Source organism: Hyperoodon ampullatus (assembly GCF_949752795.1).
Source record: "Hyperoodon ampullatus genome assembly, chromosome: 7".
In the NCBI taxonomy this organism is placed as follows: domain Eukaryota; kingdom Metazoa; phylum Chordata; class Mammalia; order Artiodactyla; family Ziphiidae; genus Hyperoodon; species Hyperoodon ampullatus.
The window spans coordinates 77,957,770-77,984,003 of NC_136920.1; the positions used below are offsets into that span (position 1 = coordinate 77,957,770).

The 26,234-nt window shown below is 45.8% G+C and overlaps 2 protein-coding genes across 2 annotated transcripts in view; one reads left to right on the plus strand and one right to left on the minus strand.

Moving 5' to 3' along the window:
* Positions 1-26,234, plus strand: part of LOC307055622 (BCL-6 corepressor-like) — a 792,095-nt gene that overhangs the window by 220,091 nt on the left and 545,770 nt on the right.
* On the minus strand, positions 19,739-25,931 carry LOC307056594 (speedy protein E4-like; the record flags this gene model as incomplete). Its single annotated transcript, XM_079709427.1, has 7 exons — positions 19,739-19,918; positions 21,739-21,843; positions 22,004-22,172; positions 23,690-23,775; positions 24,260-24,318; positions 25,117-25,338; positions 25,823-25,931. The coding sequence occupies 7 exons, from the start codon at positions 25,929-25,931 to the stop codon at positions 19,739-19,741; spliced, it is 930 nt and encodes a 309-aa protein (XP_079565553.1).

Below are 26,234 nucleotides of genomic sequence, written 5' to 3' on the forward strand. Positions count from 1 at the left end.
AACACCATAGTCATTCTCTTACTTATTATTAAATAATTAAACGCTGCCCTTTGTTTACTTTCCCCTTCTGATCAGAAGACTCCTCTCCACTCTAGGCCTTGATCTGAGTTCCAATTCATCAGCTTGTAGTAGCTACACTTCTGGTTTCTTTTTTTTTTTTTTTTGCTGTATGCGGGCCTCTCACTGTTGTGGCCTCTCCCGTTGTGGAACACAGGCTCCGGACGCGCAGGCTCAGCGGCCATGGCTCACGTGCCTTGCCGCTCCACGGCATGTGGGATCTTCCCGGACCGGGGCACGAACCCGTGTCCCCTGCATCGGCAGGCGGACTCTCAAGCACTGCGCCACCAGGGAAGCCCTACACTTCTGGTTTCTGAAGTCAGACAGATATGGGTCCCATTTCTGTCTTCATCAGTTATAATTTATTCTCTGATATATGCATACCAGAGCTGGCAGTGACAAACATTTTGCTTCTCCTTATTTTCCCAGGGTTCTGTGCATTTTAATAGAGGATCACAATATTTTAAGTAGAGCTGGGATGGGGTGGAAAGAAAGAGCAGGAAAACATGCTTTTAGGAAGGTCTGAAATACAAATCACATGGAGGTAACTGCTTGAGAGAAAACCACCCCTACCTGAGTATTGTCAATAAAGTAGCACAGGGAGGCAAACGAATCAATTGTTCACTAAAAATATTTTTCTTTAGAAGAATAAAATTCACAAGAAAGCCTCATTGCAAATAAAATATATTTGTTTTCCTAAAGGAAGATATTTGAAAAGTCGTAGTAAATACCTGCTTTGACCTTCTGTGTCCCTAGTGTTCTATCTCCACTAAGTTTTATGAACACTACGTAGAGGAGGAGCCTGAGTCTCAAAGACCATAAGTAAGAGATGGATTCCAGAGGCTTTGCAAGGTCCATTATGCCCCATGACTTCCCATTGCTTGTGCTGTTCATCCAGATAGGTGCTTAGGATACCAGAATGAATACATCTCTTTTGAGAGGTTTTTAACAGACATTAGATACTAAACAAGTACAACACCTAACAAATAGAACAGAATGCTTTATTTAAAGCAGAAACAGAATAAATGCTCACCTAGTATCATTTAAATCCCCTTTAAATTATTTTTTGAATGAACATGTTTATATTTGAGGGTACTTTCTTATTTTTTCCTAGTTCCCTTTACTTGCACCTCCTTTCTTTTTCTCTTTTCCCAACTGAAACGTTTATGGTTTCAAAAGTAATTACTTCTTGAAGAAAGTTTTCGTGTATACTAAGTGCTACCTAATGGAAGCCATAAGCATAGAGTCTGCTAGCATTTAGAGTGGTATAATACATAGCCAGGTTGAATCAAGTGGGAGAGAAGGTTAATGATTCTTTTAAACTGGCAGTGTTGCCGGAGGTGGATTAATATGCTTTTTGAATCTCTTATGTGCTGTAAGTCTCCTTGATCACAATCACTATGTTAATGGTTGAGGTTTTGAATTAGAGGTGTCTCCTGGGCTCAGCTGGGCCAAGTCCCTTCATCTCTCTGGCCATATTAGGTGATAGTTTTCTCATTTCAATACGCGATCTATGTTAGAGGGAGTGTTGACTATACCAGACTTTCAACGTGGTCACCCAGAAAGTGGAAGAATCTCTCTACTGGTGATTAATCATAACTCTTTTCATTGTGAATATAGTCCTTCCCTTAGGTAAGGCAGGAACACCATGAAAAATAGAAAGTTCTCGGGTGTCTGTGGAAGCTGGAGTGCTCTCGACCTGTCAGCTCACTGGCAGAGCAGGCTTCGTCCGGACACTAGAGAACAAAATGTGAAATTGGCACCAGCCAGCCTCTCCATTGCACAGGATATCCCTATTTAAATTTGACAACCAGGATATTTTACAATTTGAAATTCTTGTCATCTGGTTTTCTTTAGTTTTTTCTTTGGGTTGAAAAGACTGAGAAGCTTGTTAAAAAATCTGGAATTCTGATGGTGAGGCTTAACCAGATCTATTGAGTCATCAATCAGCAAACATTGACCAACGCTTACCATTCCCCCAGTTACTATACTAAGGACCCAGACACGTCTCAGATAGTGGCCTTGCTCATTCACTGTATTTACAGTACTTTTTTCTAAATGTAACCAGAGCTCAGGTAAAGACAAGACATTGATTTGAGTCTGAAGTAAACAAAGCTGACTGGTCTGATCCCTTCAGTTTCCAGAATTATTTTGTTTCAGGTAGTAATTTTCCCAGACCAATAGAACAAAGTTCTATCGTCTATTTATTTAAAATTTTATCACAATAGTCCTTGCCCCTTTGACCTCTAGTGAGGAAACTTGCATAAGAAACTGAAATATGCTTAGGTTCTATGGGTAAGTGCAGATAATGATATGAATGAAATTGAAAATGAAAGCCAAAGGTGGAAAAGGCAGTTCTGAATAGATTAAGTAAGACAGAGGTATTTGAAAAATCAAGTAGAAAAGATACAATAAGGGATGGAGAGCTTCTGGAAGTTTTCTAATAGGTGAGGGGTTGGTACATCTTTTTTTTTTTTTTTTTTTTTTCTTAATAACATGTCTGGCAGTTGTATGCCAGAGAAAGTTATAAGGGGGTTGACTATATGCATGAAGTCCAGTGAGAACACTGTTTCTGTAGGCCACTGACGATGTTCTGAGTGTACATTCTACAGTACTAGAAATTAAGTTAGGAAACAAAGGGTAATCTGATGTCATTTTAAATGAAATTTCACAAATGATTAGAGCTAAAAGGTGTCTTTTTTCACTCAGCCAACACGTTGAGCACGTACTATGGGGCAAGCACTGTGCTTATGGGTAAGAGATAAAAGAAAAAATAAAGGCCAGAGGAACTCAAAAGAGAGTGTGAGAGATGCATGAACAACTCATTACAATCGAATAGGGATAGGCTATTAAATAAATAGATCATAAAAATATAAATTTGTAAAACAGAACTTGGAGTCAGTAACCCTTCTAGGGGATATTAAAGAGAATGCCAACAATGAGGGGGTCTTGGAATTAGGTTTTGAACGTCAGTAGGAATGTTCCACGTGGAGAGAAGGTCAGGGGCATATCAGGCAGAAGGAACATCCTGGACTTGAGAACCAACACAATATATTTAAGTGACTGTAAATGAGATTCTTTTTGACTAGAGCATAGGGTATAAGTTGCCAAATGGTAGAAAATAGAGTATAAATGTTAGGCTGGAATGAAAGTATAAAGTGTCATAATTCTTACGATGAAAGATAGGTGTTTTCTACAAAATGGGTTACTTATAAATATTTTAAAAATAGAGACCCCGAGAGAGGAGCACGCCCGAGGAGCAGCCCCCGGACCGGAGCCTCGGGAGCCCGGGGCTGGTGAGCGAGTCCCCACGGGGTAGGTGTTGCGTCTGCAGGCCTGCAGGCGGTTGTGGAGCCGGCGGCCCTTGGAGAGCAGGGCTTGGGAGACCGCGGCTTGGAGAGCGGGGCTTGGCTTTGCCCGCCCCAGGGCCCGCAGTAGAGCCACCGGGAGGGTTTGACTGCTTCCCGGAGGTGGAGGGGCTGGGCTGGAGGACAGGGCCTGCTGCTCCTGATGGGGCACCCCTGGGACTTGTGAGCTCCGGGTGTCCTGGGGGAGCAGGGTCCACAGGCTCGGCTGGGACATGCCGCGTCCTCCCCTCCGTCCAACCCCGACCCTCCTCCTAGTACTCACCCTCCTGTCGCCATCTCGGCATCTCGCACGTGTGTCTCAAGGCGTGTCAGCACCTTGGTTGTCTAATGTAAGCGTCCGCTGCCCCCCTGGGTTGTGCCCTGTGGAATCGCACAGTGTAATTGGTGCAGGATGAGTCTGCAAGGCTTCTGTCCTGCTGCCTCGGTTGAGGAAGGAAGCGATTGGGCCTGAGAAGGGAGATGACTTGTCCTAGATCCTCACCGGGTGTGCACGTGGGGTTGCTCACAGGACTCCAAACTCCTAGGGCAGGTGTTCTGTCCACTTAAAGTCAGTGTTAATAAAAGATGTTTTTGAGCGTCGCACTTAAGTTTGTAAAGTTTGTACAAATCATTGCAAGACTGAAACGCACCTGAGTGTGTCCCTTTATTCTGGGTATCCTGTGGATTTTCTGATCTAAGTTGTTAACAGACTGAGAAGAGGTAAACTATAAGCGTTTTTAAATTTCATATTTAATGACGGAGGTTTATTTCAATAGGATTCAATGTACACTCGCTACGGAAAAATAGAGTATCCCCTCAGGTACCACAGTCACGTGGGAATCACAGACCTGAGGGTGGTTGCTCCCTCCTTATTCTCACAGGCCCTTCTGAAGGTGAAAGGATGGGTCTCCCACAGGTGTCTCTTGTGGAGCGCGGGGCGGGTGCTCGTGCACCCCGAGCCGCTTCAGTCGTAGCTTCACTGCCTGCGTTTTCCTTCTCCAGGTCCGCCTCCACTGTCACAGTCCTGCACGTTGTTCCAAGAGCAGCGGAAAATGAATCAGCCTCTGGTGAGTTTTGCTGTTTACGTATTTACCTGCTGCTGTTCTTTTGTGATAACACCTTGGGAGGCGAATAGTTCAAAAGTTAAAATGGGAAAGTAGGAGTAGGTAAAAGATGTGGTTAGACAAAGCGTAGAGGAGCAGGTCAGCACCAAGTGTTTCTGGCAAGTTCTACGTGTAGATCCCAGGATCCTCTTAGAGCCACAGTACAAGCCTCGTGTTCTTGACATTTGTGGCAAAACACCATCCCTTGCTCGACTTACATGGTCCTGCCGAAGCACTTTTGTTCTCGGGCGTTAAAAGGTTTCCTTGAGGATCCCGCTGTAGGCCGCGAGCCTTCCTGAGAGACAGCCCCTAACGTGTTGACATTGGTGCCTTCCTTGTGCTTCCTGTAAGCCGAGAGCGTGCTGTCCAGGGAGCACTCAGTGCATATAACTTGTCTGTTCAGTAGAACACCGTTGTCACATAGGTACATTGTTTTCAGTGCTCAGTCGAGGGATGCAATGAGGATCATCTGGAAGAACAGCCTTGTCACCCTTCCAGTAAATTTCGCTCTTTGTCTGTTACAATCTCAGAGGGTCGCGTTACACACCATGCAGTGAGGTCTCTGGCAAAGATTCTTGTTTCCCAGCTGAATTGTATCGTGCAGCCTGCGGTCTTGGTTCTGCCCCTCCACGGAACCTGATCCGGTTGAGGTGACCTGGCATCCAGCATACAAAGCAGTGGAGATTTGCCAGTCGTCACCTCAGACCACTGTCGCCTTGCCATCTGCAGAGTCTGCTCTGTTGGTTTCTGTGACAGATCTCTCCTTGCTGTCTTCCTGACTGATTCTTTCTTCCGCCCTCTTTGTGTGTTGTCTTTTCACCCTTGGTTCATGACTCTTCAACCCGTCTGATCTCACCCTCTGGTGCTTTTCACCTCCAACTCTGTCAGTTCTCCCACCTGGACCAGATAGATGCCTCTGTCCAGCCACTTGCCAGCATCTCTATGGAGTTTGTCCACAGGGCACCTCGGATTACTAGATCCAGTAGATCCAGAAATGATTATTTACAGCTCCCCTGCCCCTTGCCTTGTCCTGTTGTCCCTGGCGGCTCATCGTTGCATCATCCAGCCTGTCACCAGCCCAGAAAAATGAGTTCATTCTAAAGTCCTTCTCCATCCTCTGTTACCACGTTGTAATGTGAGGCTTGTTAATGTCGTATTCTAAATGGTTTTTATTTGTTCTCCTTCATCCCATACTTGCTACTATTAAAACAGCTTATCCGTTCATTTTTGTAGTTACAGAAACTTTTTTTCTGTGCCGCTACCTCTTTCCTCCAGCAGCTCAAGTGTATTCTCCACGCTGAGTATTTCTCCTAAAATATTAATCACAGCGTTTTGTCTGCATGTGGGAAGCACTTTAGAGGTTTCCTGGGTGACTGGACAAACGAGGTTGCCGTTCTGTGGAGCCATTAACCATCGAGCCCAGCACTGGGGGGAGGTCATACCTCGCCGATGATGCGTTTGGATGGATCTGTGGGGTAAAATCCTGATCGGAGAGGCTTAGGAGAGAGGAGTGGGAGAACTGGGTTTGTTCTGGTCCCAACTTTTTCAAGACATTTTGCTGTGACGGGGAAAATAGAAACTGGACAGTAGCTGGGGTAGGAGCTGAGGTCCGGGGAGGATGTTGTGTTGTTTTGTGTTGTGATGGGAGAAATAACAGTGGGAATGATCCAGTAGATGCGTGTAGGGGAGGGGAGAGCTGCTGCCCGTGGTCCTGGAGTGGGGAGGGGATGGCAGAGCTGGGTTGCAGGTGGGGAAGCCCTCCGATGGCTTCTCTGTTCTCAGGGAAGCAGGTCCTCAGCTGAGGGTGAGGGTGAGGTTGGGGGTTTGAGGGGAGAGCAGAGCTCTGGGGCCCAGCTCCATCGTGACCATCAGCACACACAGTGCATCCAGCTGGGAAGACTGTACTTGCCTTCCCTGCCTGAAAAGCCATCTCCTTTCTTAAATGTGGGAGTAATTACTCTTTGGGGAGCCTATGTAATTACATGGGTGCTTCTCAGCTCAAAACGAATTGAGTGCCAGTTCTGTCCACGGACATTTTCTTCTCTGCTGATGGAAGGGTCCCCAGGGGAAGTGTGCTACTTGCCTGGCTCTTGGCCTCGAGGACCCTTCACACCATCTAGTGTTCTGTCTTTTATCTTTGACATAAACATCAAATGTCTTCAGGTTGTGCATGTGATCTTAAGAAGCAATTCCCTGCTTCCGGGAGCTTCTGTTCTCCTCGGGAAAGGCACTTCACAGACGTAATTACATGAGAGGACGGGAATCCTGCCCGTCGATACGTAGGGAACTCCAGAGTGCTGACAAAGCAGAGCCTGCTTTTATTTATTCATTTAAATTTTTTATTTGTTTACTATTTAACTTATTCAGTTTTGGCTGCGTTGGGTCTCTGTTGCTGCGCGCGGGCTTTGTTCTCTAGTTGCGGCGAGCGGGTGCTACTCTTCGTGGCGGTGCGCGGGCTTCTCATTGCGGTGGCTTCTCTTATTGTGGAGCATGGCTTCTAGGCATGCGGGCTTCAGTAGTTGCGGGTCCCGGGCTCAGTAGTTGTGGTGCGCAGGCTCTAGAGCGCAGGCTCAGTAGTTGTGGCGCACGAGCTTAGTTGCTCCGCAGCACGTGGGATCTTCCCGGACCAGGGTTCCAACCCGTGTGCCCACCATTGGCAGGCGGATTCTTAACCAGTGTGCCACCAGGGAAGTCCGAGAGCCTGGTTTTAAATGCATTGTCAGAGCACGTGGCTCAGTGACTCGGGGAAGGGGGACGGCCCTCAAGTGCCCAGGACTTGGGTAGCTGCAGAGGTTGGCGAGGCTCTCAGAGCAGCGTGAGGTGGACTGGATGAGGCTCCTGAGGTGCTGGTAAGGATCTCCTTCCTTAGGATGTGGGCCTCCCGTCAGGAAGAGCGGGACATGAAGGCAGGCAGACCCTGAGGTTTCCTGAAGAGCCTCCCCTCTGTGCTGGTTTTGGTTTCTTCCTGTGGAGAAACTGAAACCTTGTAATTGGGACAGTGAGTCATCTGATCAAAAGATGTCATGTGTAGAGACTGTGGACGGCATGAAACGTGGGGTGGGGTGCGGTGGGTCAAGTCAGGGGGACTCTGGGCTCCAGCGCGATGCCCGACAGGAAGGGGCGAGGCCGCGGCGTGTTCCCGCTCATCCTAGGCCCCGGTAAGCAGTATGGACGTTCCCTTGGGGTTTTTCTGAATCGTGAATGAGGTTGAGAGTATTTTCACGTGCTTAGAAGCTGTTTCTTCTTTTTAATTGGTAGACAGTCTTTAGAGCAGTTTTAGGGTTATAGGAGAATCAGAATCGAGCAGACAGCACTTTCCTATACCCGTCCCTCTGGGTTCCCTCCCTTGGTAACATCTCTGGCCTGTGTGGCGCGTCATCTCAGTGATGGATCGGCATTGACACCTAATTCTCCCCTGGAGTCTGTAGTTTATATTAAGGCTCACTCTCTGTGTCCTACTGTTCAGGTTTGGACAGGTGTGATGACCTGCAGCCACCACTGCAGTGCCACCCAGAACCATTTCACTGCCCGAAACATCCCTGGGGGCCACCTGTTCACCCGCCCAGTGCCCCCAAGCCCCTGACAGCTGCTGGTCTTGTTACTGTCTGTGTATTTTTGCCCTTTCGAGAATGTCACGTAGTTGGAGTCCTTCATTCTGTGGTCTTTTCAGACTGGTGTCTTTCTGTTTTTATATGAAGGGCCTGTTCATGTCCACTGCCCGTCTTCCTGCCCCAATACTGTCTTGTTTTGTTTTGTTTTGTTCTGTTTTGTTTTCCTTGTCTTATTGGCTTTCAGAGTCGTCTTAAATGTTTCTAAATTTTTCCAGTTGGGGTCCTGTTAGTAAACATTGTTTTCCAAGGTTTATTGTCATTTTCCTGTATTTTCCAGCATTGCTATATAATTCATTACTTTTTTTTACTTTGAGAGGTTGAATACCATGCATTTCAAAAGCTTCTCAAAATCAGCCCATTTGTGTGGATAAGATTCCTAGTTGAAGAGCACCCTCCTTGGTCAGTACTGGGGTGCAGCTTCTTTGCGGGGGGAGGAATGCACCGGTCTCGTGGTTCCCTTTCTGTTGGGTCTCAGTTCCCCTTTCTGGTTCTGGGCACTGCATCAGCCACTCTCCTGGGATAGGCCAGGCAGGTGGGGTCCTCACTTCCTGGCTCCAGAAGTTGTGTGTGTCTGAGAACACCTTTGTTTTTCCCTGAGGAGCAAGAGGACTCTTTTGGTTGGGGAGCGGCATCCTAGGACTGCGGCCCTTGGGCCCCCACTGTTCTGTGTCATTTGGGCCCCAGCCATGCGTGGGAGGTCTCTGACACAGGGACGCAGCTGTTAAAGTCCTCTTGGGGTTGTGTCATTTACAATCCTCTGAGGAATACTCCTTTTCTTTAATGAAATTCCAGTGCTTAAGCTTTCTAGCCACTCATGAAAGGAATCTCAGAAAGGAAAGGAGACTGGTCCTCTCTGCCCCCAAGCAGGGGAGTGAGCCGACACTGTTAACCTAACACTGAGAAAGTGGCTTGTGGGAAATGTGTAACCAGTTCTGAGTTCTGTGATTACAAGGCTGTCTGTGGAATCTTACTGTACCAAGGGGTCTTTTAAGACACATACATCATGGGTTGTTCCCTTGTGTTTTGAAACTAACCTAAAACCCCTAAATATTTGCAGTTCTGATTGCTTTCTTAATTTGTTATCCAGGTTTCCCGAAATCCATTTTCTTAAAGTTTAAAGTGCGAGAAGAGTGCAATTTTCTCATCTTCCCTTTACATAAAAGTGAATGTGGTCAAGCCGCTTAACCCATCACCAAATAGAAAATCATCTGGAACGTTCACATTAATGCTCTTTTCAAGCAGGAACAGTGCGTATATTTTTATGCCCATTACCAGTGGAAACTATAATGTTTTCTTATTGTGCTGTTTTTTTCGCATCAGGCAAAATGACAAGCAATTAGAAAAGCCCCACAAATCACACATTTTGTGAAATTACAAATGCAAAACCGGAAAGTAGACTAAGGTGCGCATGATTCTACTTAGGCATTAAAATTAGAGTAGTTCATGGTCTGATCCCTCACTCTCTTGCATTTGGTAGTAACTTTCAGTGTGTGAACGAGTGGGCCCCCAGTCTTCATCCGGGCAGCCACAGATGTGACCAGTGACACCTGAATGGAATATGTGCAGAGCTTCTGGAAGACTTGCTGTCGATTTCTGAGACAGGCTTCTCGAGGCTGAGCCGAGGCAGTTCTGCACAGACGCTCGTCTGCCTTGGGCGGCAACCAGCTCTTTCCCCCGGCCCCCCTCATCCCCCCACCTCGTGTGTCCTGTCAGCAGCTGGGCACCCTCAGCCTTCCCAGGCCAGCAAAGCCTGGGTCCCGGACATCTCTGCATCTGGAGCTGGGGGTCAGGTGACCTGGCATCTCAGGGGACCTTGCTAACAGGACCCATCCTGCCTCTTCGATTGTTCCACATAAAGAACTTTGATTTGCAGTCAATGTCAGGAGTTTGTTGCCATCTGAAACGGCCTCTGAGCTTGGCATGGTCTTTTCCTTAACCTCCTCCACACCATTCCTTAGTTACACTGTGGCACGTGGGGTCTCAGTGTCCTGACCAGGGATTGAACCCAGGTACCCTGCACTGTAAGGCAGATTCTTTAACCCTGGACCACCAGGGAAGTCCCTACCCTTATGTTTTAACAGTTTTGGAGGTCTTCACAGAGATCTTGGATGGATTCACCTAACATCACCAGGTAAACTTTGTTTCAAAAGTAGTGCACCTCATTCCTCAAAACTTTTAAAGTAGAACTATTATAAGATCCAGAAATTCCACTTCTGTGTATTTTTTCGGAAGAAAACAAAAACGCTAGTTCAAAAAGACACATGCACCCCTCTGTTCATTGAGCATTATTTATAATAGCCAGTGTATAGCAGCAACCTAAGTGTCCATCCATAGATGAATGGATAAAGAAGATGTGTCATATATACATATATATTTATATGTATACGTATATATATATATACATATATATATGTATATGTATATATATATAACTGTACACACACACACAATGGACTATTAGCCAGAAAAAAAGAAAAGAAGAAGAAGAATGAGGGGCTTCCCTGTGGATGCAGTGGTTAAGAATCCGCCTGCCAGTGCAGGGGAAATGGGTTCAAGCCCTGGTCCGGGAAGATCCCACATGCCACGGAGCAGCTAAGCCCGTGTGCCACAACTATTGAGCCATGCTCTAGAGCCTGTGAGCCACAACTACTGAACCCACGTACCACAGCTACTGAAGCCCGCTCACCTAGAGCCCATGCTCTGCAACAAGCTAAGCCACCGCAATTAGAAGCCCATGCACCGCAAGGAAGAGAAATCCCCGCTCGCCGCAACTAGAAAAGAGGCTGCATGCAGCAACAAAAACCCAATGCAGCCAAAAGTAAAATAAATAAATTTTTAAAAATTAAAAAAAAATGAAATCTTGCCATTTTGTGGCAACGTGGATGGAGCTAGAGTGTATTATGCTAAGTGCAATATGTCAGACAGAGAAAGACAAATACCGTATGATCTCATTTGTATGTGGACTCTAAAAAACAAAACAAATGAACTAATGTCACTAAAGAGAAACAGACTCATAGATACAGAGAACAAACAGGTGGTTGCCAGAAGAGGGTAGGTGGATGAGTGAAATAGGTGAGGGAGATTAAGAGGAACAGATAAGCAGTTAGAAAATAAATGAGTCATGGGAATGAACTATACAGCATGGGCAATACAGTCAATAGCATTATAACTTTGTATGGTGACGGATGGTAACTAGACCATAACTAGAGTTAATCTTGGTGATCATTTTCTAATGTACAGAAATATTGATATTATGCACCTGGAACTAACATAGTGTTGTAGGTCAGTTACACTTGAATTAAACTTTTTTAATTCAAACGAAAACAATAGTGTGCCTCGTTAACTAGAGATGCTTAGTCATACAGCAGTTCTCTAGAACGTATTCATCCTGTGTAACTGTAACCTTATACCCGTTGAACAACTCCCCATTCTCTCCTCCCCCACCCCTGACAATTTATGGGTGACTCTTTTAGATACCTCACCTCATATAAGTGGAAACACACAGTTTTGTCCTTCTGTGACTGACTTATTTCACCTATCATAATGTGTTCTGTTTATATCCCCGTTGTCACAACTGGTAGGATTTCCTTCTAATAGGAAAGTCTGAATAATATCCTATGTATATACCCCATTTTCTTTATCCATTTCTCTGTGGATGAAAATTTGCATTTTTTCCCTATCTTGGCTCTGGTGAATAATGCTGTAATGACTATAGAGGTGCATGTATCTCTTCTAGATATTGATTTCCTTTTCTTTGAATATACAGGCTATATTATGTTGTATTATATTCTATTACATTATATTCTATTATAATTATTGTGCTTCCCGGATCTTGTGTTTTTCACAAATTGAAGGTTTGCGGCAACTCTTTGTTGAGCAAGTCTGTTGGCACTGTATTTCCAACAGTAGTTGCTCACTTCTTGTCTTTGTGTCATATTTTAGTAATTCTCACACTATTTCAAACCCTCCATCAGCAAAAAGGTTACTACTCGCCGAAGGCTCAGATGATGGTTAGCATTTTTTAGCAGTAAAGTATTTTTAATTTTCTTTTTGTTTCGGCTGTGCTGCACACCACATCACGTGGGATCTCAGTTCCCCGACCAGGGAATCAAACCTGCGCCCCCTGTAGGAAGGCGGATTCTTAACCACTGGACCACCAGGGAAGTCCCTAAAGTATTTTTTTTAACATCTTTATTGGAGTAGAATTGCTTTACAGCGTTGTGTTACTTTCTGCTGTATAACAAAGTGAATCAGTTGTATGTATACCTGTATCCCCATATCCCCTCCATCTTGCGTCTCCCTCCCACCCTCCCTTTCCCACCCCTCTAGGTGGACACAAAGCACTGAGCTGATCTCCCTGTGCTATGCGGCTGCTTCCCACTACCTATCGGTTTTACATTTGGTAGTGTATATGTGTCCATGCCACTGTCTCTCTTCGTCCCAGCTTACCCTTCCCCCTCCCCGTGTCCTCAAGTGAATTCTCTATGTCTGCGTCTTTATTCCTGTCCTGCCACTAGGTTCATCAGAACCACTTTTTTTTCCCTTTGGTTTCCATCTCGCTTCGTCCCAGCTTACCCTTCCCCCTCCCCGTGTCCTCAAGTGCATCCTCTACGTCTGCATCTTTATCCCTGTCCTGCCACTAGGTTCATTAGAACCACTTTTTTTCCTTTGGATTCCATAAATATGTGTTAGCATACGGTATTTGTTTATCTCTTTCTGAGTTACTTCACTCTGTTTCACAGACTCTAGGTCCATCCACCTCACTACAAATAGTTCAATTCCGTTTGTTTTTATGGCTCAGTCAAATTCCATGGTATATATGTGCCCCATCTTCTTTATCCATTCATCTGTCAGTGGACGCTTAAGTTGCTTCCATGTCCTGGCTATTGTAAATAGTGCTGCAGTGAACATTGTGGTACGTGTCTCTTTTTGAATTATGGACTTCTCAGCGTATATGCCCAGGAGTGGCATTGCTGGATCATATGGTAGTTCTATTGTTAGTTGGGTTTTTTTTGTATAAATTTATGTATTTTTATCTATTCATTATTTTTGGCTGTGTTGGGTCTCTGTTGCTGTACGCGGGCTTTCTCTAATTGCAGCGAGCAGGTGCTTCAGTGTTGTGGTGCGCGGGCTTCTCATTGCGGTGGCTTCTCTTGTTGTGGAGCGCGGGCTCTAGGCATGCGGGCTTCAGTAGTTGTGGCATGCGGGCTCAGTGGGTGTGTCTCGCGGGCTCTAGAGTGCAGACTCAGTAGTTGTGGCACACGGGCTTAGCTGCCCTGCGGCATGTGGGATCTTCCCGGACCAGGGCTCGAACCCATGTCCCATGCATTGGGAGGAGGATTGTTAAACACTGCACCACCAGGGAAGCCCTATTTTCAGTTTTTTAAGGAACCTCCATACTGTTCTCCGTAGTGGCTGTATCAATGTACATTCCCACCAACAGTGCAGGGGGAGGGTTCCCTTTTCTCCACACCCTCTCCAGCATTTATTGTTTGTAGATTTTTTGGTGATGGCCATGCTGAGTGGTGTGAGCTGATACCTCACCGTAGTTGTGATTTGCCTTTCTCTAATGGTTAGTGTCGTTGAGCATCCTTTCATGTGTTTGTTGGCAATCTTATATCTTCTTTGGAGAAATGTCCATTTAGGTCTTGTGTCCACTTTTGGATTCAGTTGTTTGTTTTTTTGATATTGAGCTGCGTGAGCCGCTTGTATATTTCGGAGATTAATCCTTTGTCAGTTGCTTCATTTACAACTATTTTCTCCCACTCTGAGAGTTGTTTTTTTGTCTTGTTTATGGTTTCCTTTCCTGTGGAAAAGCTTTTAAGTTTGAATAGGTCCCATTTGTTTATTTTTGTTTTTATTTCCATTTCTCTAGGAGGTGGGTCCAAAAGGATCTTGCTGTGATTTATGTCATAGAGTGTTCTGCCTGTGTTTTCCTCTATGAGTTAGACAGTGTCTGGCCTTACCTTTAGGTCTTCGATCCATTTTGAGTTTATTTTTGTGTTATGGTGTTAGGTAGTGTTCTCATTTCATTCTTTTACAGGTAGCTGTCCAGTTTTCCCAGCGCCACTTATTGAAGAGGCTGTCTTTTCTCCATTGTATATTCTTGCCTCCTTCATCAAAGATAAGGTGACCATGTGTGCGTGGGCTTATCTCTGGGCTTTCGATCCTGTTCCATTTATCTATATTTCTCTTCCCCAAAGTATATTTCAATAAAGGTATGTACATTGTTTGTTTAGACACAAGGCTGTCGCACACTTAACAGACTACAGTATAGTGTAAACAGAAGCTTTTCATGCACGGGTACACCAGAAATTTCATGTGACTCGCTTTATGGCGGTATTGGCTTCATTGCAGTGTTCTGGAACTGAAGCTGCAGTGTCTCTGAGCTGGGCCTGTATTCCCAGAAGTGGGATTGCTGGATCATATGGAAATTTTATTTAAAAGATTTTGAGAAAACTCCATACTGTTTTCCACAGTGCCTGCACAATGTTACATTCCTGCGTACAATATGCAAGGGTTACGATTTCTCTACCACCTTGACAACTCTTATCTTTAAAAAAAAATAAAAAATTGTAGGCATTCTAACAGATGTGAGGTAGTATCTCATGATGATTTTGATTTGCATTTCCCAGATGATTAGTGACGTTGAGCACCTTTTCATGTACCTGGTGCCGTGTTACGTCTTTCTAACACAGATACACACACACAGAGGGATAGAAGGAATCTTTTGGAAGTGATGAGTATATTACCGTGATGGTGGTGATGGTATCACAGGTGTGTGCATATGTCCAAACTCATCAAGTTATATACATTAAACATGGGCTAGATTTTGTATATCAGTTCTACGTAAATAAAGCTGTAAAAGCCCAGCAACAAGTGGTGTATTTCATGAGCCAGTGAAGCCCAGGTACATCTTGTCTCCTCTCCCAGGGGTGAACCCAAGCAGCCTTTGAACTTGGCTCACTTTCTGTTTCTTTAGTTTCCCCTTCTATTACTTTTGTGTTTCTCCTTTGTTTTCAGATTCCAGCTAAGTGGTTCCCCATTTGTCGCAGCAGTGATTCTGAGTTTGGCTCTGTCGTTTGAAGACTTGATGGTCTCTAAAGGGATTAAGTTTCTACAGAACTAATCTCAGTTAGGTGAGAGGTAACAGAGGATCTAGTTTGTTAGTCTTTTCTTAGTCTTTTCTGTTTGTCTATTTGTCTACTTTGACAAGCTCAAATCAATTAAGAATCTCTTGCCCAATGGGATGAGAACAGCTCTTTAATATCTAGACTGGTGAGTGTTTATTCCTGACCCAAGTCTAAGACTTAAAACTGCAGGTAAAAGTTCCATTTCTCTGTATGTCTGTGTATCTGTAATTCAAAAAGGTCTTTACCTCTGACAGTGCGAGTATGTAATGTTTTCCTACTTCTGGATCTATTAAAGTAGATTGTAGAGTCTGTTAAATTAAAGGGTTTCTGTCCTGATTGGCTTACAAAGATACAAATGTGCTTATAAAAATTATATATCCCTAAAATTCTCAGAGAGAAAGGAATTAGAACTTCTAATACTTTAAATGTGCTAGAAAAATATTCTTATTGAAATCAAGTCAGGGACTTCCCCAGCGGTCCAGTGGTTAGGACTCGGTGCTTTCACTGCCAGGGTCCAGGTTCAGTCCCTGGTCAGGAACCTAAGATCCAGCAAGCCCCTCGGTGCAGCCAAAAAAAAAAAAATCAACTCAGAAATTTAAAGACTTCAAGTTTACATAATTTAGGTAAATCTTTGACACATGAAGCTAGTTTAATATTTTTGGTTTCATAAAAAGTTATTCGTATCTTATTTATCAGTATTAGGCATACATTTAAAACAATTCTGCTTGGGTGTGTTCTTCCTAAATTCATATAGGTGTGCCCATCAAATAAGCTAATATTACTTCTACTTAATGTTTAAGGTTATGAAAAATGTAAGTTTGTGTTTAACCACATTTAGTTTTTATTCTGACAAACTTTCTTTCAACAGTAACTATGTTTTCTACTGTGTTAGCTTGTCGATAAATTCCAAGATCTTCAGTTTCCGTAAACCCTTGAACTGCTACTAAATTGTGTTACTTACTGGCTAATCATTGGATACCGAGGTCATTTCTAAGCAAGACAGAAACCTGAGGCATTGATTACTAAGCATAATCTCAAGTTATATGCTCTTGCTGCATATGTTTACTTGTTACCTAGAGGCTCTGTCTGTGGGTGTGTTAATGAATGTGTTTGTCTCTGCCACTTGAATAAGTTGTGTAAGGGATGTTTGTGGCTGTGTAAAGTTGTGTTATGTGTGTTCATGAGCTCTGCTAGCCTGAAATGCTGATGTGTGATGGGCAGTTGTCAATCATTCACTCCTAGTTTTCTTTGTGAAATGGAAGTAACTTTGGTTCAAAGTTAGTATTAATATAGTATGAATGAGACTTGACCCATAGTGATGTTATCGGCTGGAACAGAACTCAGGTTCAGCTGCTCATCGCTCAGAAGTCAGTGTTCCAGAGACAAGGGTTGGTGGAAGAAGAAAGATGCTTTATTCAGGAAGCTGGCAACCTGGGAAGATGGTGGGCTAGTGTCCCCAATACCATCTCCCAGTTGCCAATGAGAGGGAAAAGGGGTTGATAGGGAAAAGACGGGGAGTCTCTGGGCTGTGCCGGTGGGGGCTCCATGCAGAGTAGCACAGTCAGCTCTGACCATCATCTTGAAATTGGTCATGCAGCGGTGTGGTCAGTGTCATGTTGATTGTTTCAGGCACAGTTAATCTTCAATTCCAGTGTTGGTTTGTTCCCATTTCCTTAAGGCCAGTTCCTGGAATTGTGTAAGCCATTGGTTCAGGTCTGCTCAAGATGGAGCAGCTTGTGTCATAGCTCCAGTCTGGTCATCATACAGTTAGCTTTCTCCTCTTGTAGTGGTTTTAGTATCTGCAAAACAAGTTAGGAGTGTGTGTCTGACACTGTTACTTATGTCCTTCGGGAGGAAGTAAAGATTCTGTGACTGCTGTTGTCCTAATCAGTAACTGCTTGAACCTGTTCTTTGGTGACTCAGGGGAGGCCTGGGAGACTGCAGCTATTTTACAAACAAGAGGCAGGGGACATGGAAGGGCCGTGCATGGTCCTGCTTGGTTCCAGCAACTGAGAGGTACAACTTTGTATGCAAGATAATGCGATGTAGTTTTGTTTATTAACAGGAACAAAAATAGTTTGGTCCTAAAGTAAAATGACTGATTGTTCCAGCACCAGAAAGAGGATAGTGAAGGACACAACCTGAATGAGTATAGAAAGTTGTAGGAGACGGGTAGAAAGGGAATTTTATTTGTCTGAGCCGAAGGCAGCTCAGTTTTGATGTTTATTCCAGAGATTTTCAAAAAAGAGCTTATGGTTCTCTTAGTAGCAAATATTATATTGATGCAAAGCTGGAGTTTGGTTTTCTCTCTGTACAAATGATAAATTTTTTTCATGGAGTATTGGTCTCTTTAATAAGTGGTTGGAAAAGTTGTTCTCTAAATCTGCCTAAACAGCAGAGATTCTGTATCTCACTGGAAGAGGTTTCTGCACCTAGTTCTGAATTCATCCGGCCTTATTATTTTTTTGAAAATAAATGCACAGGGACTTCCCTGGTGGCTCCTTGGTTAAGAATCCGCCCGCCAGTGCAGGGCACACTGGTTCAAGCCCTGGTCCGGGAAGATCCCACGTGCTTTTAGAAACTAGAGCACGGAAAGACTAAGGTCATGTGAAATTTGAAACGCTAAATATTGTCATAGTGTTAAGCAGTTTGAAGATTGTTGGAAGAAATTATTTGTCATTCATTCAAGCAATAAACATTTGATGAATACTTGCAAAACATAAAAAACCTCTAGAGCCTGTGAGCCACAACTACTGGAATCGACGTGCCTAGATCCCATGCTCCGGAACAAGAGAAGCCACCGCATGGAGACGCCGACGCACCGCAATGAAGAGTCGCCCCCGCTCCACTGCAACTAGAGAAAGCCCACGTGCAACAACGAAGACCCAACGCAGACAAAAATAAATAAATATATAAATGAATGTATTGGGGGAAAAAAAGAAAGAAAGTAAATGCACAACAAAATTTCTGCATTTCTGAGAAAGTTAAGCTTCCTTAAAACTGTGTTCCTTTTGGTCTGGTTTTTTTTTTTTTAAAGTCTACTGTCAGGAACTCCCTGGCACTTCAGCGGTTAGGATTCTGCGCTTCCACTGCTAGAGGCCTGTTTTCGATCCCTGATCAGGGAACTAAGATCCTGCAAGCTGCGTGGCGAGGCCGAAAAAACAGCCAAGACAAAATAATCATCTCTTGGCTGTTAAACAAAGTCAAGGACCTTTAGTTCCTCCTCAAGGGCTATTGGGTAATATTCTGAGCCACGTCCTTGGAGCTGTTTGGCAGAGACTGAAACCCCCAGCAGGTGGAAGAAGTTAACTGCATGTTGCCCACAAGCACGTAGACCCCAGACCAGTTGGAACCAGAAGGCTGATGATGTTGAGTCCCCGTTACCTCACCACTGGCCAATCAGAAGAATGACCGTGAGCTGATCACGCACCCTGTAACCCTCTCTTCAACATGTAGCCCCTTTCTCTTTTCCCTGTATAGTCCTCAAGCAAAACTTCAGGAGGGGAGAGTTGGTTCTTCGGGACATGAGTCCACCTCTCTTCTGGACTGCCGGCTTCCTCAATAAAGCTATCTTTCCTTTTACCCAAGAGTTGTCTCTCAGTATTGGAGTCCTGAATGATGCAAGACCTGCCTCATCTTCTGTAGTTTTCTCTACATGAAAAATAATTGAGGACTATTTTTCAGAGTTAAGAAATGTGGTTGGATAATCACAATGCCATTAAGCAACACCTCGTTGGACAGCAAAGAGGCGAAGCCGACTGGTAATGACCACACACATCCTGACTGTGAGAAGACTTTCATCTTTATTGTAGTTCTCCAAAAGCTGCATCGCACAGTACTCTTGAACAATCTAAAATAACATACCAACATGCTGAGGCAAGTTAAAAAATTACGACTGAATTCCCACAATTCAATAATGAGAACTAAAAAAATACAAATTTATGCTTACAAGAATTGAGAGGAAATACCCACTATGCTATAAGTAGAATGGCAATATTATGTAATAGATAAAATCAACAATCTCTCTTGAAAATGTGAGTAAAATTGTATATATGTGTAAATATACAACAGCTACAGTTCTCATCACAAAAGTTTGTAGTAATAAGATGTTTCAAAATGAAGACTATTTCAAAACTATTTAAAATAAATATATAAATATAAAATATAAAAATACAATAATTTTATAGGTGACATTTTCAAAATAAGCCAGTGAAACTTAAGTCATGAGTCATGACCCTGTGGCTGTAATTATATATATATATATATTTTTCTAATTATATATTTTAATGTTATTCCCTCCTATTCTGAGCCGCTACACTCCACCTTCAAATGCTTCTAGACTGGGGCAAACAAGTGTATAAAAAATGGGACCTCCAATGTTCGTCTCAGGGGAGATGGAAATGAAATGATCTGAAAATTGAGGTGGTGCCTTCCAAAAGGGTGGAATCTGAATAAACCCTGTTTTCTTATTGTCCTGCCACAGACTCCTAGAAGCACGCCCCGCTCCTAGGAGTAGAACACGAAAAGTCGCCTCCGCTCATTCTAGAAGATGCTGGCTTCTTCTCGATGATCTGCACAAGAGGCTTCTCCCTTCCTTCTTCACGGCTGTCGTCAGTGTCTGGATTGACCTCTTGTTGAACATCCTCATCTCTCCTGGGCTCTGTGATCTGGAAGTAAGAGAAGGAGCAAGGATGTCAGATTTCAAAGTGGCAACTGTCCAGATATAAAGGTTTTCACATTCTTAGTCAATTCTAACCAGAATTGAGACTCATTTATGATTGGAGTTTTATCTCAAATTCTCCATTCTGAACCCCAGTCCTGAACCATTCATTGTTTTCAAGTGCGATTCTTGGACTTTGGTGACCCTGACTCCAAAAACTACTGAATACACCCAAGGTCAGGCCCAGTAATCTGCTTTATAGCCCAGACTCCAGGTGATTCTGCTCAGGGAGCTGGCATTTGGAGAATGCTGCTTTAGTCTTAACTCACCTTGGTCCTTTGGCACCACTTAAATTCTGAACTTGGAAGCACACTACAGACATCACTGACAAGTCAACATCGTGGACCAGGAGACCTGAGGCCGGATCCCTAACCCTAACCCTGCATCCTAATGTCTATGTTATTATTAAGTTTTCATTTATTTACTTATTTTCTTTCTTTTATTTTTGGCTGCATTGGGTCTCTGTTGCTGTGTGTGGGCTTTCTCTAGTTGTGGTGAGCGAGGACTACTCTCCGTTGCTTCTCCTGACGGCTTCTCTTGTTGCGGAGCACGGGCTCTAGGCGCACAGGCTGAGTAGTTGCGACTTGCGGGCTCTAGAACGCAGGCTCAGTAGTTGTGGCTCGTGGGCTCTAGAGCGCAGGCGCAGTAGTTGTGGCGCACGGGCTTAGTTGCTCCGCGGCATGTGGGGTCTTCCCGGACCAGCGCTCAAACCTGTGTGCCCTGCATTGGCAGGCGGTTTCTTAACCACTGTGCCAACAGGGAAGTCCCTGGATCCTAATGTTTAAATAATACTCAGCCCTAAACTTGGTTAGTGTTATGTGCTGAATGTTTGTGTCCCCCAAAATTCTTATGTTGAAATCTTAAAATCTTAACCCCTAAGGTGCTGGTATTAGGAGGTGGGGTCTTTGGGAGGTTATTAGGTCATGGGGTAGAGCCCTCATGAATGAGATTATTGCCCTTGTAAAAGAGACCGTGCTGTGTTGTTTCTAAGCAACGCGGTCTGTAGTAGGGCAGGTTGAATGGACTAAGACAGCTAGTTTGCAAGATTTAAACCAAATGTTTGCTCAATCCTCTGCCCACATCTAGAACTCTAATGTGTCAGTTGTAATAAGCCATGCTGAAGATGGCATTCCTTAACCTTCAGTCGTTGTGATAAACCCCCTTGAACATAAACGTGAGGGGGAAAAGGTGCATTGTACTAGAGGAATCATTGGTCCAGAAGTGGTGAGTCAGGGGGAATAAAGAGTCACAGGTGATCTGGCCATAGGCAATTTGAAAGTAAATTTGGATGAATATAAAGCTAGTCATAGTTCATCTTTTCTTATTGAACGTGTGGGCTGTTCTATCTAATATCCTGTTTGTAGACATTTACTTTGTTGTAGATAAATGCTAGAACCCATAACCCTGAGGGATGTCAGGCCAAAAATGAATGAAAAAGAGAAACTGGAAACACAGTATATGGAAAACAATCACCATCTCGTCAAAGCTGTTATTTGGACCCAATTGCTTTGGGTGAAATAACTTCAGTGAGACCCATGCGTCTGGGACAAACTGGTTTCCCCGAGGTCTGGTGCCCACGGGCCCCGCGGTGCTGGTGTCTGTGTGTGGCTGTCAGTCCGTGGCTGGCGCAGAGTCGGCATGTGGCTGTGTGCCTGGCTGGCCCCCTTCACAGCGTGAGAGGTGATGCGGGTCCAGCAGTGGGATTCCTCCGATTTCCTCAGTAGACAACACGTCATTCCACCCGCACCTTTGCGCACGCAGACCTACCTTTGCGCAGGCCGATGACCTCAGGCCTGCGTGGTCCTGGGGCCTCTGGGGCAAGAGGGCGCGATCTCTTCCCCACACCCAGAGCTCTGGATCAAAAGCCTGGATCTGGAAAGACAAACAGCCCCTGGCAATGAGGATGCCGCTGCCTCCTGTTGCCCCGCCTCCGGTTCTTTCTCGTCTGTCCCCAAGTCCCAAACCGAGTCCCCCATGATCCCCACCTCCTCTCCGTCCCTCCCCCTCCCCGAGACCGCCACAGCCCACCCACCTGCTCGCACTCTTCCCGAGTGACCCGTGCCTTCCAGCCCATGGAACGGATGAACTGGGAACGCAGTTTGTGGAACAAGGCATGCTGGGAGCTGTTCTTTCCATAGAGGAACGAAACGATGGCCTGCTTGGGGGCCTGGTTGTTCTCTTCCATGTCGCTGGCCACATAGCTGGGGAAAGACATCAGGTCGCTGTCATCAGGACAGGAAGGGCCTCCACTTGAGGTCAGCTTCCCAGAAAAGAGGCAGGCTGAGCATCCTCACACGACCCACCCAGCCCTGCCCAGCGTCACCGGGAGCCGCCCAGTCATCAAGGAGCCACTGCCAGGCAGGACCTTCGGAAGGGTGCCTCTCACACCTTGATGATGAGGACACGATCCAAACCCCCCGTTCCCTTCAACTTGTTTTATGTGCACACACCTCTCTTCCTATGTTGTAGGTACATGTACAGTTCCTGAGGGCAGGAGCTGATCTGATCTGTTTCTGCATTCATCCCTCTCCTAGCAACTGACACATTTAGGGCTTGGTTCATATTGATGCATGAATTCAACAGCCTTTTGTGAATCTCTGTTCCCACCACCTCATATTCCCCAGCATGTAGGGTGTACTTTATAAGGTTTGTTAGATGAATGAATGAATGAATGAATGAACATTTTATCTCATGGCCAAATGCAATACTGATTACCTGGAAGTCTCACAATAACAAACATTTGCCCAATGAAAAGAATTGTGCTGAGTGTTTTGGGAATGCATCGACATTTTGACGAGACCTGCCTTCCACATGGTGTCTAGTCTAGTGGGACCGGGGAAGGGGAAGGGGGGAGATAAGAAATGACTATAATGCAAAGCATCACATTATAATACAATTTGAACTAAAGTGCCTCTGGGATGCAGAAGTTAGGGAGATCGGGCATCGTGAAGGTTTTGGTGTTTGAACCCACTTTAAGGATAGGGTCGTTTTCTTCAGATAAATGTATGGCAAAGATACCTGGACAGAAAGCTCAATAGAAACTTAGAGGGCAGGGTATTTGGAAGGAGCAGTGAAACAGAGGAATAAAGTATCAGGACGGTGTGCTGGAGATTGCAGAGAGGGTTAAATCCCAACGCAGAACTCTGGCCTTGATTTGGCATGTCATTAGCCAATGAAATTGTGTGAAGCGGTCAGACCTGTGTTTTGGAAGGATGTTCAGGCAAATAGAGCCAACTGACTTGGGAGACTTGGAAGAAACATCAGTGGGGAGCATTTGACACCAAATCCGCGCTATGTGATACGGGCCCCGATTGTGGCATTTGTCGTGGGAACGCAGAAACGGAAGATAATCACACTTGGTGCTGATGTGGGAAGACCCGAGACCGGAGAATTCGAACCGGAAACGTCTCAAGTCTGTTACTCGGGGGCAGGATGGTGTCAGTTCTTTCTTCCTCTCCTCTTAGGAAAGTTTTGCGTTTTGCTTTGTTTCTTTCAGTGTTTTAATTGACATGAGGGTAGTTTGTTTTGACAATGAATGCTATAAAAAACAGAACATGGTTTGAAAAAGAAACCACGGTACCGTAATCCTGTCATTTTCACACCTAGAGTCAGTACAAAGGGGTTTAAAAAAATAGATGAAAGGTCAGAGCCCCACGTCTCTCCCTCTGCCCTCCCAGGGTGTTGAATATTGATGGCGGGGATGGAGCAAGGTACTCACAGAGCTATGAAGAAATGGATTCTCTGGAATTGCCAGGGGAAGAGCCCGGCCCGGCTGACATACGCTATCACCATCGACAGGAGATACTGATGGAAAGAGGGGAAAAAACGTAGGAGAGAGGTCACATCCTGGAAGAGGAGAAAGAGTGGGAGGGAGAAGGGAGCAGGGGACGAGGAATGGGTGGTGCCACTTGGAGGAGAGACCCCCGTGTGGGGTGAGCCTGGTTATTTGGGGAAGGGGAGAGGACAGAAGGTCAGAGTTGGCGGCGCTCCAAGGATGGGAGGCTGTGGGATTGAGGGCGTGGACTTAGGGCCGCGGGCACAGGACGGTGTTGGATGAACCGGAGCCAAGGCGAGTCCCCAGGAGCTGAGAGGAGAGGGGACTTAGGCAGCAACCACCAAAGGGGCACTCCTGGGGCTCAGATCCCAGAGGGGACCTCGAGGCCCCTGGAGGGAAGTGTTGACAAGGCATGAGGTTAGGAGGGGAGTGGAAACGTGGGTGTAGAAAGCACCCAGCGCGCCCACCTAGAACAGGCGCTGGAGCAGGAATCCATCTCAGTGGGTGACTTACCTTGTCAGATACTTCCAGGTTTTTGTCCCAGGCGAGGAATTTCTTAACGACAGGATCCTCTGTGAAAAAAGGGCAGATGTTGCCAGTGGGAACAGGGCTGTCGTGGGAGCATTCCAGAGCCAAGAGGGTGAACCGTGCCCCCCTGGAGAAATGCCAAGATGTGGCCCAGGGTGAAGCTGACGGAAAGAGGGGAGGGAAGACCATTCACTGTGGGAGGAAAGGGGGTGACTCCCCTTCTGGGGGGGCCGAGTGACAGGGAGTGATGCCCCTTCATCATGCATTCACGTACCTGCAGAGGGCATCAAGATACTCTCAGCCAGTGTCTCAATTGACAGTCATGTCAGGGGGTGAAGATGGCTTGTCAGCCCCTCCTCCCCCCACCCCGAACATGCCAGTAAGATTCAAAAGGCCAGTAAGAGCTAGAGTCTCGGGTACAGTTGAAACCAAGCGCACCTAATCCTGTATCATTTCTAAATCTAACCTAGTCTTGTATCATTTCTAAGTCTAACCTCATCCTGTATCTTTTATGTGTCCCCCGTATCCTTTATCCGTAGACAGTCCGCCAGGGACGGAGAGCGCACCAAGTAGCAGGGAATTCTTTTCCACTGGGAAAGTGTAGTCATGGGAAGTTTTGGTTTGTTTGTTTTTCAAGTATAGGATTGCTGGGCAGGGCGGTGGGTCCTTACCAAGCATCTACTTGAAGACCTTGTGGTGCTCAGGCAGCACTGAAGACACCCGCTGTCACTTCAGCTTCATCTTGAGCCCACTGAACGACTCCACGACCCAGGTGTCGGCCTCATGGTGCTCGGGCAGCACTGAAGACACCCGCTGTCGCTTCAGCTTCATCTTGAGCCCACTCAGCGACTCCACGACCCAGGTGTCGGCCTCGTGGTGCTCAGGCAGCACTGAAGACACCCGCTGTCGCTTCAGCTTCATCTTGAGCCCACACAGCGACTCCACGACCCAGGTGTCCTGGGCCTCAGCGGCCGTGTTGCCCTCCACCTCCGCTCTGAACGCCACTGACCTCTTCCTCTTACAGCCGGGGCGCTGAGGCGGGGGGCTGCAACCAGCCCAGGGAGCTGACGAAGGAGAAGAGACTACAGTATGATGCTCTCGTCTTCACTGGTGACCACCCAACCCCACCCCGACTCCGCCTCCCCCCCCGAAGCACCCCCGTGCTTTCCAGTCTCACAGACCGCTGACCTTGCCCCAAGTCATCTTTCCATCTTTCTCTGTCCATATCTACCTATCCCTCCCCTGACTCTTTTTGTCATTTGTCCAGCTTCCCGTCCTCGAAACTCTTTCTCATGGTAGATAAAAGAACCCTCCCCTTGTTTCCTCTCTCCTCTTCTCTCATCCTTGGATCTCATCTCCTAACCCTGTTTCTTGCTCCCCAGGTGTTCCGTGTCCCCAGCTCCTGTGCTCTCCTCCCTCAATCCCTGGCTTTCTGAATGTCTCCTTTCTTTCATAGGCACCTTATGCAGGTGCTCCTTCCCGACCTCTGTACCCTTTCCTCCTTACTGGTCAAATCTCTGAAATTCCTTCTCATGCCAGCTCCCTCACCTGATGGTCCTGGGCTTTCTTCATAGACAGTCAACTCCAGGGGGTACCCTGAAGAGCTGGACTGGGAATTCAGCTCCTCAGCCTGGGAAGTCGGTTGACGATTGTCCATGATGTCTCCCAGACTCTTCCCTTCCTCGAAGCCTAGACTCTGCTTTGTCCCAACTCTTCTTCTGGACTTGGGCTAAACACAAGTGGTCGTCCCTTCTCCAAGCTGCGGGGCAACTGTCAGTGGAGAGAAGCTCTGGCGAGATTCTGTTGTCTACTACTGCTGCCAAGCACCAAGGAGTCTGGTCCATCCAATCGGGAAGGTCGGAAGCCTCTGATGTCATCATCGGAGTTTGAAGGAAACCAGTTTGAAGGAAAACACAAGTAACTGTCAGACCTATGCGTGCACTTGTCCCAGAGATCAGGG